This window comes from Dipodomys spectabilis, unplaced genomic scaffold, assembly GCF_019054845.1.
Source record: "Dipodomys spectabilis isolate Male_0828 unplaced genomic scaffold, ASM1905484v1 ptg000137l, whole genome shotgun sequence".
NCBI lineage: Eukaryota > Metazoa > Chordata > Mammalia > Rodentia > Heteromyidae > Dipodomys > Dipodomys spectabilis.
In genome coordinates this window covers 11,790,404-11,803,038 of record NW_024870814.1, presented here as the reverse complement: position 1 = coordinate 11,803,038, position 12,635 = coordinate 11,790,404, and the positions used below count along the sequence as shown (strand labels likewise).

Below are 12,635 nucleotides of genomic sequence, written 5' to 3'. Positions count from 1 at the left end.
TGGAAGCACAGAATTCCGTGTGTGTGTGTGTGTGTGTGTGTGTGTGTGTGTGTGTGTGTGCGCGCGCGCGCGCGCGCGCGCGCGGGCGTATCACATTTTCTTGATCCATTTATCTAATAAGGAAAATCTGGATTGGTTCTGTATCTTAGCTATACTAAATAATGCTGCAGTGAACATAGTTGTGCTGGTAGCTTCAGTGTGTATAAATGTCCAGGAGTGGGATTGCTGGGTTGTAGGGGAGCTCTATGTTTAGTTCTTGAGGAACTTCCATATTGCTTTCCAGAGTGGTTGTCTAATCTTGGCCTGACTTGTCAAGACTCGTTATTTCATTCCTAAAAATGAAGTCTTTTTCTCAGCTCTTGTGGCTGTTAGTGCTCTGGATCCCTGATAAGGGCAAAGGAAGATGAGGAATGAGAGTGAGATGGAAGGGTGAGCTCTCAGGCCCACTTCTGCCCTATCCATGTGTTAGATGTGCAGATCTCGTTATCATGATGGGCAAGTGACATTTAGGTCTGGGAAAATAAGGAACTTCCCAAAAAGAGCTTGATGCTTTGTTTGGCCCAAGACTCTGCTAGGTGGGAATACCACGGGTGCCAACTAGAGACACATTTATGCTTTAAAAATGTCTCATTTTTACAAATATTTAGTATTTTAGATTCTGGTTTAAATCATGAAATATGAGTAATAGGCAAATAATTATCAAATTAGATGTAATAAATGTATATGCCCCTATAGTTGTACATAACCTTGCACCTCTAACTTATTCTAATTTCAGGATGCAGTAGAGATGTTGTGCTGACCCAGACTCCATTCTTACCTGCCAGTCACCCTGGGAGAGCCGGCCTCCATCTCCTACAGGGCTAGTCAGAGCCTTCTAGAGAGTGATGATGCTTATCTGGCATGGTTTTTGCAGAAGTTTGGCCAGTCTCCAGAACTCCTTATCTATGGAGTTTCCAACTGAGCGTCTAGTATCCCAGTCAGATTCAGTGGCAGTGGGTCAGATACAGATTGCACACTGAAAAATCAGCAGGGTGGAGCCTGGGGATGTTGGAGTTTATTACTGCTTTCAAGATACACATTTTCTTCCCACAGTGATACAGCCTTGAACTAAAACCTCCCATCTGACTGGGTGAGTTGCTTTCATGGGTTACTTGTCTAGGGGCACAGCAGAAAAGATTGTCTGAGTGTGCGTAGGACATTCATACAATGGTCAATGTGAGTGTGACTCTGAGAGTAGAAGAGTATGTGGCTACATACAATTTACAAAGACCAAGAGAATAATCATGGAAGAACAAAACCAGGAGACTTCAGATCAACCATAGGGTATTGATTGAAAATATTCCTTGTGTCTTAAGTAGCATTATGGCTAGCTAGCAATATAAGAATCAAATGTCTACTGCAATGTAAGTTTGTTCCCTTTGTAATGAAAATTATAGTAATTCCATCAAGCACACCATCTCGGTTCATACTTATAGTATATGATTTGCTTTCTATTCAGAATCTGGAAGCCCAGTTATGCATTTTCTAGCTTCTGCTCTCTGTGTTTCCCAAGTCTTTCCTGACTATCAAACTATTAGCAGAGTTTGATAACTGTCCTTTGGCTGTATCAACCTGGAACAGTTACAGTACTGGACTTTGTACAATGGTCTCTGGCCTTCTGTGTCCTGGTACTTTACAAGGGAGAGTCTGGTGAAACCCTGTAATAGTGTTCATAGGTTCCAGAGAATCTGAGATTGAGCTCTTGTTCAATGGACATAGCATTCACTGCCCTACCAGGTCAGCCTTTGTGATTTTACTTGAAAAACCATGGCATGAGGGAATCATCAATGCATTAGTTAGTCTTTTATCTACTTTTATCCCATTAAATAATGTCATTTTCTTTTAATGAGCCTTTCAGAAGCTTGGAAGTATGATACTGCACAGTCGAGGACTCGAGGATTGTCTGGCCTCCACCAGTGTCCAGTGTGCATCTGCCTCCGGTGGTGTAAACTGTTTTACCGTGATGCTCTCAAAGCCATCTCAAACTAAAGGATGAAGTTGGAGATACTATGATGCCACTGAGATAACATTCATAGGAGAAATACGATCTGCAATGTATATGATCTAATGGAATAATTCATGTAACTTATGGAAATTTCTAATAAATTGTATCCACAATTGTATCATTCTGCACAAGATTAGTATCATAGGTAGAGAGACTGTTTTTACTCCTCAGTTAGCCCATTTTAGATTGCTTCTATTTCAAGCATTACTCTCTCTCTCTCTCTCTCTCTCTCTCTCTCTCACACACACACACACACACACACCAGTATCAGTTCTTTTCTTTTCCTTTCTTTTCTTTTCTTTTTCTTTTTTCTTTTTTTTTTCTTTCCTTTTTTGCAAGTCCTGGGACTGAACTCAGGGCCTGAGCACTGTCCCTGAGCTTCTTGGCTCAAAGATAGTGTTCTACCACTTGAATGGCAGCACCACTTGTGGATTTTTTTCCCTGTGGATGTGGTACTGAGAAATTGAACCCAGGGCTTCATGCATGCTAGGCAAACTCTACACTAAGCCACATTTCCAGCCTTTTCTATAACAAAGCTAAGCTCTGAATAAAAAAGAATTTAAGATACAGAAAGTCCTAGATGTAATATTCTCATCAGTGTTCTCACCAGGTGATGGCTGTCATGTTTGTGGGAAAATATGGTGTGTCTATGAAAAGAGAACCAGCCACAAGTTGAAGTGGTCAAGCATATGATTGCCTTCCTTTTATCACAAATACTACTGTTGAACCTACTCTCACTTCAGGAGAGTAACTTTAGTCCTCCAGAGTTCAGGAACTCCCCTGATGTAATCACTTCCTACAAGACACCTTTTCCAATGGCCAAGTGGGGACCATTGGGACATCAGTACAAGCCTCCTTCTCCAGATGCTCCCGCTTCCCAGGTGATGTTGGAGACAAGAAAAAGACAATGAAAACTCTGAGATACTTATGCAAATATCGGTTAAATTAGATTGAAACTAGAGACATTTAAATGTTAAGTACTAATTTAAGTTAATCATAAATTATATGTATATGATTATGCATCAGAAGTTACACAAAGGGGTTTTGCCTCAGCATGTCAGTGTTTGAGTACAATGCATCTTGATCAATTTCACCCTTCCATTACTTTCTAGAGGGAACATTCAATAAAACCATTAATTAATTTGCTGTACAAATATAGTGTAGGACAATGAAAGGATATTTAGTGGATTTTAAAAATTAAAAAATTAAATTTGAAAATTTAATATATATATTTCCATTCTCTGATATAAATATTCTACCATTTTACTTTTCCCTTATAAATTCTACTATCTGTATTATTAGTTCACTCTCTATAAAAGAAAATCCTGTTCTCCTTGACATTTCTTTAAGTCTTAATAGGAAGTTCTTTGGAAACAGAATTTCTAACAATTGTAGATATTATCCTTGCTTCTTCTTACCCCTCTACTCTGTGCTCATATTGGTCAATTCCCTGAGGATCAGAGGAGCTGACAGTGTGCGCTATGTCTTTCTCTAGACTAGCTGAGGGAAGTCAGAAGAGCCAGGCCCAGTGTCCATTCTTTCCAAAAGACTGTCCTGGACTTATATATATAGTATGGTGGTAGGAACATGTGCACTCTCTGGAACCTGCAGTTCCAGACTTTTACAGTGGGGTCCCTCCTAGTACCACAGGTATCATGGATTTTTATTGATTATCATGAAACTCAGAACACACTTGACACTTTTCTCAGAAGAGCAGGCTTTACCTTCCCTTTTTCTTTCCTCACTCTGCTGCACCCACCTGGCTATTTGCATATTGCTCTCTAAAGAGGACCTTCCTTTCTAAATCTGAGATAAAGGCTCAGATCTGAACTTGCCTTGATCTGTCAAGACTCCTCATTTTACTCCAAAAATGAAGTCCTTGTCTCAGCTCCTGTGGCTGTTAATGCTCTGGATCCCTGGTAAGGACAAAGGGAGATGAGGAATGAGAGAGGGCAGAAGGGAGAGCTCTCAGGGCCCAGTTGTGCCTTATCAGTGTGTGAGATGTTCATGATAGGACAAATAATGTGTAGGTCTGAGAGAGTGAGAAACATTCCAGAATGAGTACCTGTGCTTGGGTAAAGATTCTGCTGGGAAGGAATACTGTCATTGACTTCTACAGACACTTTTGTGCTTCAAAAATATATCTTTTTAATATTTAGTATTTTGAGTTTATAAATCAAATCATGACTATGAACAAGAGGCAATATTTATCTAAATAATAGTAATAAACACATGGTTCTCTATGATTATATATAACCTTGCACTTCTGTCTTATTCTAATTTCAGGTTCCAGTGGAGATGTTGTGATGACCCAGACCCCGAGTTCCCTACCTGTCACCCTGGGACAGCTGGCTTCCATCTCCTGCAGGTCTAGTCAGAGCCTTCTGTATAGCGATGGAAACACCTATTTGGACTGGTATCTGCAGAAGCCAGGCCAGTCTCCACAACCTCTGATCTATTTGGTTTCCAAACGAGCATCTGGGGTCCCAGACAGATTCAGTGGCAGTGGGTCAGGCACAGATTTCACACTGACAATCAGCAGGGTGGAAGCTGGGGATGTTGGAGTTTATTACTGCATGCAAGCTACACATGATCCTCCCACAGTGATACAGCCTTGAACAAAAACCTCCCATCTGGCTGGGTGAGCTGCCCTCATGGCTGGCTGGTCTGGGGAGCAGCCCAGCAGATTTTGTGAGTCTGCCTAGGAGGAAGATGTTGAGATCAATGTGAGAGTGACTCTGAGTGGAAATGAAGAATCTGTGACAATATGACAAAATACAATCTATAATGACCAGGAGAACAATTATCTGAATATAAAGACCAGGAGACTTCAGATAAACCGTAAGGAATTTTTGAAAAATTTCTCTCTTTAGTAGTATTAGAACCAACCAATGATCTATGAATCAAATGAATCTTTGTAATGAAATTCTTAATACTTCCTTCAAGCACATCGAAGCCTACAACTTTAGCATATCCTGTGCTTTCTGTTCAGAAGAAGCCCAGTTCTACCTTATCTAGCTTCTTCTCTGTGTCCATCAAACCCTGCCTAACCATCAAGCCATTAGCAGAGTTTTATCATTGACTCTTGGTTGGATCAACCTGAGAAAGATACAAAATTGCACATAGCCAGTTGTCTCTGCATTCTCTGTCCTGGGGATCAGGATCTAATTAAGAGAGTGGATTGGGGTCAAGCCTGGGAATATGCTTCATATGTCCCAGAAGTCTGAGACTGAGCCCTTGTTCAATGGGCACAGCATTCACAGTCCAACCTGTTCAACCTCAGTGACTTCATATAAAAACCATGTCAAGAGGGAATCTTTCATATTTAAGTGTTTCTGGTATCCATTTCCATCACTTTCAACATTTATCATTTCCTTGTAATGGGCCTTTCAGAGGCCTAGAACTATGACATTGCACAGGCTGGGACTTGGGGGATACTCTGACCTCTACCAGTGCCCAGTGTGCATCTACCTCAGCTTGTGTAAACTGTTTCTGCATGATGCTCTCAATGCCATTTGGGAAGAAAGTAACATGACATTGGAAATGCTCTGAGCTCATAGGAAAAAATATAGGTCTGGAATGTATATTAACAAATGGAATGGCCTTAAGTCACTCTTGGGAATATCTTAACAGGAATAGTTAATGCCAAGTTTATCCACAACTGTAATATTCTGTAGAAGACTAGTCAGAACAAAATCTCAGCTCACACCTCTGTCCAGGCATTTTACCAGCGTACACAAAGTCACCTCTCTGATTTTCAATTCTCACTAGGCTCCTCATTGTATAAGTCTGTGTGAGTCATCAGAAAAGAAAAATAAATTATCACTGTGCCTCTACTAGAATGCTGTTGCTGTGTGATTGAAAAGTCAGTTGTGATCACTACTTCCTTTGTAAGAATTTTACCAATTGGGTTCTGGTTCTGGAGCTCACTTTGAGGTGTTTCCTGATATTAAGTCTAAAATCATAGCAACAAAAATTCATCACTGCATCTCCAGCACAGTGATTGATATTAGCTGTCATTACTACTTTCCATCTAAGAATTTTGATGATTGAGTGATGGGTCTGGAACTCATTTGGAGGTATTTTCAAATACGATTATTGAGTCTAAAATCATAGCAACAAAATTTCATTGTAATACGTTGATGAAAAATGACAAATTACATTAACTATTTCCAGTCTACATTTGACAAGCCTTTCTAGAAGACCTTTCTAGAAAACATGTATATGGGCAAATACACATACTAAAAATAACTGCATAACACTCATGTAGTTAAATATAAAAATATACTTGACTGCTCATTTTTTCTTCAGAAACCAGAAATATTCCCATTATCTCTAAGCACTTGTTACAAAGGCAATAGCGGATACATCTCTGTCCAAGGAATGATGCTCTGTGTTTTAACAAGGAAACAGGTGTCCAGGGAATGTTTTAGAATCCATAATTTAGGAAAATTTTACTTCAGCAAATGGGATCCTTTAAGGAAAGTTGTAGGCAACCCATTAACATTTTTCTTATTTAACAATCATTTCTGTTCATGGATGCTGAAGTGCAAATTCATAATTATTTCTGAGTTGAATCATCCAATTCAAATGACTATTAAGAGATACGAATCACTCCATGAGAGCAGCTTTATCCTTCCAAAAGGCAGCACCTCCAAAAATCTGAGTAGTTCTAACAGAGCACTGACATTTCAAATCCCACATCTGTTAGCATAGATACACAGGGGTCCACTGGAAAAAAAATCCTTAGTACTCAGGCCTTGTGGAAAAGCAAAATCTAAATGTTAGTAAATCCTTTCCTTGCATTTGTTTTCACATAAAAAGATATTGAAAAGATTGTGAAGTTATTGTCCTCTAAGAAAGAATAATATAATTAAAACCTTTCAATAACATGATAAAGTATTTGCTTGTACAGCTTGAATAGTCAATGGATTGGATTTTCTCCAAGTACTTTCTCAAGATACTTTCCTTCTGTTTACTTCACATTCCTAGACTAGCTGTCTCATGATTCTATCTCCTTTCTACTTGATTTCTTCTTCCTTCCTGAGTCTCTGGGAATTCTCATGGTATAAGGTTAATCAAGGTATATCTTACTTTTTTTGGTTTCCAACTAAGAGATCTTAAGGATTTTTTCCCAGTGGACCCCTGTGTATCTATGCTAACAGATGTGGGATTTGAAATGTCAGTGCTCTGTTAGAACTACTCAGATTTTTGGAGGTGCTGCCTTTTGGAAGGATAAAGCTGCTCTCATGGAGTGATTCGTATCTCTTAATAGTCATTTGAATTGGATGATTCAACTCAGAAATAATTATGAATTTGCACTTCAGCATCCATGAACAGAAATGATTGTTAAATAAGAAAAATGTTAATGGGTTGCCTACAACTTTCCTTAAAGGATCCCATTTGCTGAAGTAAAATTTTCCTAAATTATGGATTCTAAAACATTCCCTGGACACCTGTTTCCTTGTTAAAACACAGAGCATCATTCCTTGGACAGAGATGTATCCGCTATTGCCTTTGTAACAAGTGCTTAGAGATAATGGGAATATTTCTGGTTTCTGAAGAAAAAATGAGCAGTCAAGTATATTTTTATATTTAACTACATGAGTGTTATGCAGTTATTTTTAGTATGTGTATTTGCCCATATACATGTTTTCTAGAAAGGTCTTCTAGAAAGGCTTGTCAAATGTAGACTGGAAATAGTTAATGTAATTTGTCATTTTTCATCAACGTATTACAATGAAATTTTGTTGCTATGATTTTAGACTCAATAATCGTATTTGAAAATACCTCCAAATGAGTTCCAGACCCATCACTCAATCATCAAAATTCTTAGATGGAAAGTAGTAATGACAACTAATATCAATCACTGTGCTGGAGATGCAGTGATGAATTTTTGTTATTAAAGTGTTTTGAAAATAGTTGCTTCATATATTTGGGGCATGTTTTAGTTAATCCATCAGGAGTATAAATAAAATGCATTTATACTAATCTATTTGAGCCCTAAGTAACTCTGTGGGTATAACCTCAACTCAAGTCAAACATGTGATCATGTGGAAATTGTCCAATGTGTAATGATGGTGGAGATGTAAGATTGAAGGCTAATGTCTGGGGACCAAAGCATGAAACCCTGTTTTTGGGTGTCAGAGTGTTTCTGGTTGAAGTACTGTTGTGACACTGTGTATTATCAGTGAAAAATCTGTCAGATGGCAATTATTTCCATCTGGCTATCAATACTGGCTTTCTTTTTTTTTTTTTCATTCTGTGTCCATTTTTATTAGTACATTGATAATCTTCTATTCCACTGAATATTTTCTTCTTTTTTTTTTGATGTGCTTTGAACTTATTTTAAATTTAATTTAATTTTTTTTTTGTGAACATACTGTACAGAGGGGTTACAATTACATGGGCAGGATAATGCGTACATTTCTTATAAAGCATTGCAGCCTCCTCCTTTGTTTACCCTTCACATCCCTTCCCAGCCTCCCCCACACCCCCCCAAACCTCTCCCGTCCCCCCCCCCCCCCCCCCCCCCCCGCACCAACGTTGTAAAGTTCGTTTTCGACATGACAACTTGTACTTCTCATTGTTGCTACAGGTCCACTTGTATCCTTAAACGACTTGTTTTTCCCCATCTCCTCCACAAATTATACTGACATCAAATATAGTGAAAGCAGGAGTTATACTGTGGGGGAGGGACATACAAAGCAACAAAAATATAATCTTATAAATGGGTTAGAAACAACTGCATGGAAGAAAAAAACATTAGAATACTTATCTAAGGGTTCACTTTCCTAATATCACATTATCTGACCTTTTCCGCTTGACTCATACATATACTAGATATTGCAAATAAGGGAAACCATGGGACCTATGTTTCTTTGGGCCTGGCTTACTTCACTTAATATAATTTTTTCCAAGTTTTTTTTCATTTCCTAACAAATATGGAAATGTCATTCTTTCTGATGGAGGGGTAGAATACCATTGTGTATATATACCACATTTCCTTGATCCATTCATCTACTGAGGGGCATCTGGGTTGTTACCATATCTTAGCTATGGTAAATAATGCTGCAATAAACATAGTTGTGCTGGTAGCTTTAGCGTGGTCTTGTTTGTAAACATTTGGGTAAATGCCCAAAAGTGGGATTGCTGGGTCATAGGGGAGCTCTATGTGAAGTCTTTTGAGGAACCTCCATACTGCTTTCCAAAGTGGTTGAACAAGTTTACACTCCCACCAACAATGCAGTAAGGTTCCCTTCTGTCTACAACCCCTCCAGCATCTGTTGTTGTTAGAGTTCTTGATTTTTGCCATTCTAACTGGGGTGACGTGGTATCTCAATGTTGTTTTGATTTGCATTTCTTTTATGGCTAGCCAGGTTGAGCATTTCTTCATGTTTCTATTGGCCATCCTTCTTTCTTCTTCAGAAAACTTTCTCTTTAAGTCTTTAGCCCACTTATTGATTGGGCAGTTGTTTCTTTGAGGATTTGTTGTTGGGGGATTTATTTTTTTGAGTTCCAAGTATATTTTAGATATGAGACCCTTGTCTGTTGTATGGCTAGTGAAGATCTTCTCCCAATCCGTGGGCTTTCTATTGATCTTGCTAGCTATGTCCTTTGCCATGCAGAAGCTCTGCAACTTCATGCAATCCCAACTTTTCTTTGATTTGTTGTATGAGAAGGAGTGAGGATGTCTTGAGGGTACTAGCACCTTTCCCTTGGTTTCTGGGCCATCTTCGGTATGTGACTATCTATGGTCAGCAGGATGAAGATTTTCACTCTGTCAGTTTTTGCTGCTGGTGAGTAGAATCTGCTTTTACACTGCCTCTGGTTCCTTTGTCCTGGAATCTTTCTGTCGATATGTTGGCCATGGTAGCAGCTGCTGCTGCCACCACCACAGACCCTAGAGTGTTGGAATCTGTCTCTGGAACCAATCTGCCTGAAGTTTTCCTCTCTGGCCAAACTATTTGTACTATGATGGTATATTTGCTGTGACTCTAGCCTTAAATTTGCCACTGGAACAGTAAAACTGGTTTCTACCTGAGAGCTTATTTAGCCCCCATGTTCTCCTCTGCCATCTTCCTCCAGACTCTCTTGGTTTACATCTTAACAGGCAGCAACTTTTTCAAAAGTTAATGCAAAGAATGGAAATAATAGTAGAGAGAACATCTGAAGACACAATTCTAAAAATGATAAATAAAACATGACAAAATCTACAACGCAGCATGATTTTATCACTTAACATATATCCCATATATTGCACAACATGTCCTTGAAGATAAACTTCTTGACCTTAGGAAAAATTTTGGCAACAAACAAAATGCATGTACATAAAGTGTGACTGAACAATCATCTCTCTCTTGCTCTCTCACCCTCTGATCATACACACACACCTGTACACATACATATACATATACACACATACGTAGATACACACACAATGCATTTTTTCCACTGTAAAAGAAGGATGCTTTCTGTGAACGGATATGGAATGATACAAGTATATGTTGTTAATAAATTGAAGAATTATTTGGAATATATTTCATATAAAGTTGAAGAAAAACGATTTGGTATTCTAATATAAGCGGGGAAAAACCTTTAAAAACAAGCATACAGCAAGTGAATGTGATACCCAGTATCTGCGATACCCAGCAATGTGACAGATGGATTAGATATGTGATTTTTCTTTGAGCATGACTTCCTTCATTTTGTTAATTCTCACTTGTTGTGCAATATCAAACTTACACTTATACAAAAGGAATAGATGATGAGAAATATAAAGGAGGGTGAAATTATGATTCTTTAAGAGGAAAAGGAAATTGTGAAAGTCAGAGAGAATATCTGTGAATAAGAATCCACTCTCCTGAATGATTAGTTAGCCATACAGTCAGATCAGTAGATAATGTATTAAAAATTATATACAAATATAATTCTTGAATATCCAGGTGAACATAATTTGATATATTGAAGTTTGGAATTTTATTTCTCAAGTAATGAATTAAAAGTATAAATTAAACAAGCACCAATCATACAGTTTTCATCTACAAGACCCCAGATCTCTGTGACCAGAAATGTGATTGAGGAAAAAGAGCTGAGACATTAAATAGTACATCATAAGAACACTGAAGAATTCCTAAAACATTTTGTATTCTTTCCTTTTTTGGAACCAGGAAGCAAAATAGTATGTCAAGCACCATTGTCATCTTCATACATAGTGCTCATCTCATGACAAAAGAAAGGGTTTTCTTTTTATTCAAATAAGCTCATGAAAGTCCAAGATTTAGGAAATCAATGGTTTAGAGAAGATAACAGGGCATCTCCTTCTTCTATGACCATCAAGCAGGTGTTTCCCAGATCCCTGGAAATTAACAATTGAAGAAGATGACATCCAACTGGAACTGAGAATTTGAAGACAAGCTTTCCTCTTTGACCATCATTTCTTTCTGCCCAATATGTCCCAACAAGGACCAGGGAAGACATTAGCCAGAAAAAGAGATGCTGCCTGTTAAAGCTCTTAAGTGCTTGGACTTTAGTTTCTGTGAAATCAAATGGTTTATTGAGTCATGACACATAACAAAAGAAAAACATCATGTCCTAGGATAAGTTCCTATATCCATCAGTGAAAATACTGAATAGAAGTAGGACCATTTTTCTCTGGATCTAAACACCAAGAGCATTTTTGTCATCCTTCCCGAAAAGTTCATGCAATAATTCTATATTAGCTAGAAATGAGACAAGTTAGATTGTACATACAGTGGTCAAGTGTGGCTGTTTGTAAACAATGTATTTGGTGTTTAGGGATTGATTGAGGTTAGCAGTCTATAAATTCACTGTTACTAAAGATTTCTAATTTATGTGTGAGTGGCTACTCAGGTTTTAGTATTTTAATTAACTTTCAGAAAACTTTTGTCAAACTTTCATTCTATGGGCCTTTAACTTTTAAGTGATTAACTTTCCTTATCTCTTCCTTCCCCTTCTTCCAGCTTTCAAAATTTAGGATGATTGTTTTTATCATCCCTCAGAAACAAAGAGTAAACAGAACGTCTAGCACAATAAAGACTAACTGAATCTCTACAGCCCCAAGTCAAGTGACATTGAAGTCTCTCCAGTGAAACCTAGGGAGCATTGGCATCGAGGATTTCCAGGAATGGTGGTGGAGTTCCATTTCAGAATCACTAACATCTAACTGAAGACTACATCTCACTAACTCATTCAGCCATACTCCTAGATTATTCAGAATAAAAACATTCAAGAATGTTATGTCTAGATAATGAATGACATCCATAGAAGATGATTGAAGAATTATATCCCTCTAATCTATATTGTGTCCTTCCAATGCTGTTAAAACGAGGAAGGAAGTTTTCAGTTTGCTTCTTCCCACTTAACCACAAGAAAGGACACATTTTCCGAAGGATTGCTCATGTGTTTTGGAATGATTTTGGTGGCTTACACTATCACTCATCTTTTTGTTAAGTTATTTCTTTCTCTCAAAAGAGTTTCTATGTTGTTGTGTTTCCAAAGTTTGGTCCCCTGAATTCACAAAGCTAATTCACAAAAAAATGGCAGCAGTGTGTTGAGGAAAAAGAAAATA

General features: G+C 38.1%; 1 gene segment (V, D, J or C); it reads left to right on the top strand.

Annotated features, from left to right (window-relative positions):
- The first annotated feature begins 3,860 nt into the window (after positions 1-3,860).
- Positions 3,861-5,884, top strand: LOC122116659. The segment is given in 2 exon segments: positions 3,861-3,963; positions 4,331-5,884. Coding segments are annotated over 2 exon segments (381 nt in total).
- Positions 5,885-12,635: the final 6,751 nt, after the last annotated feature.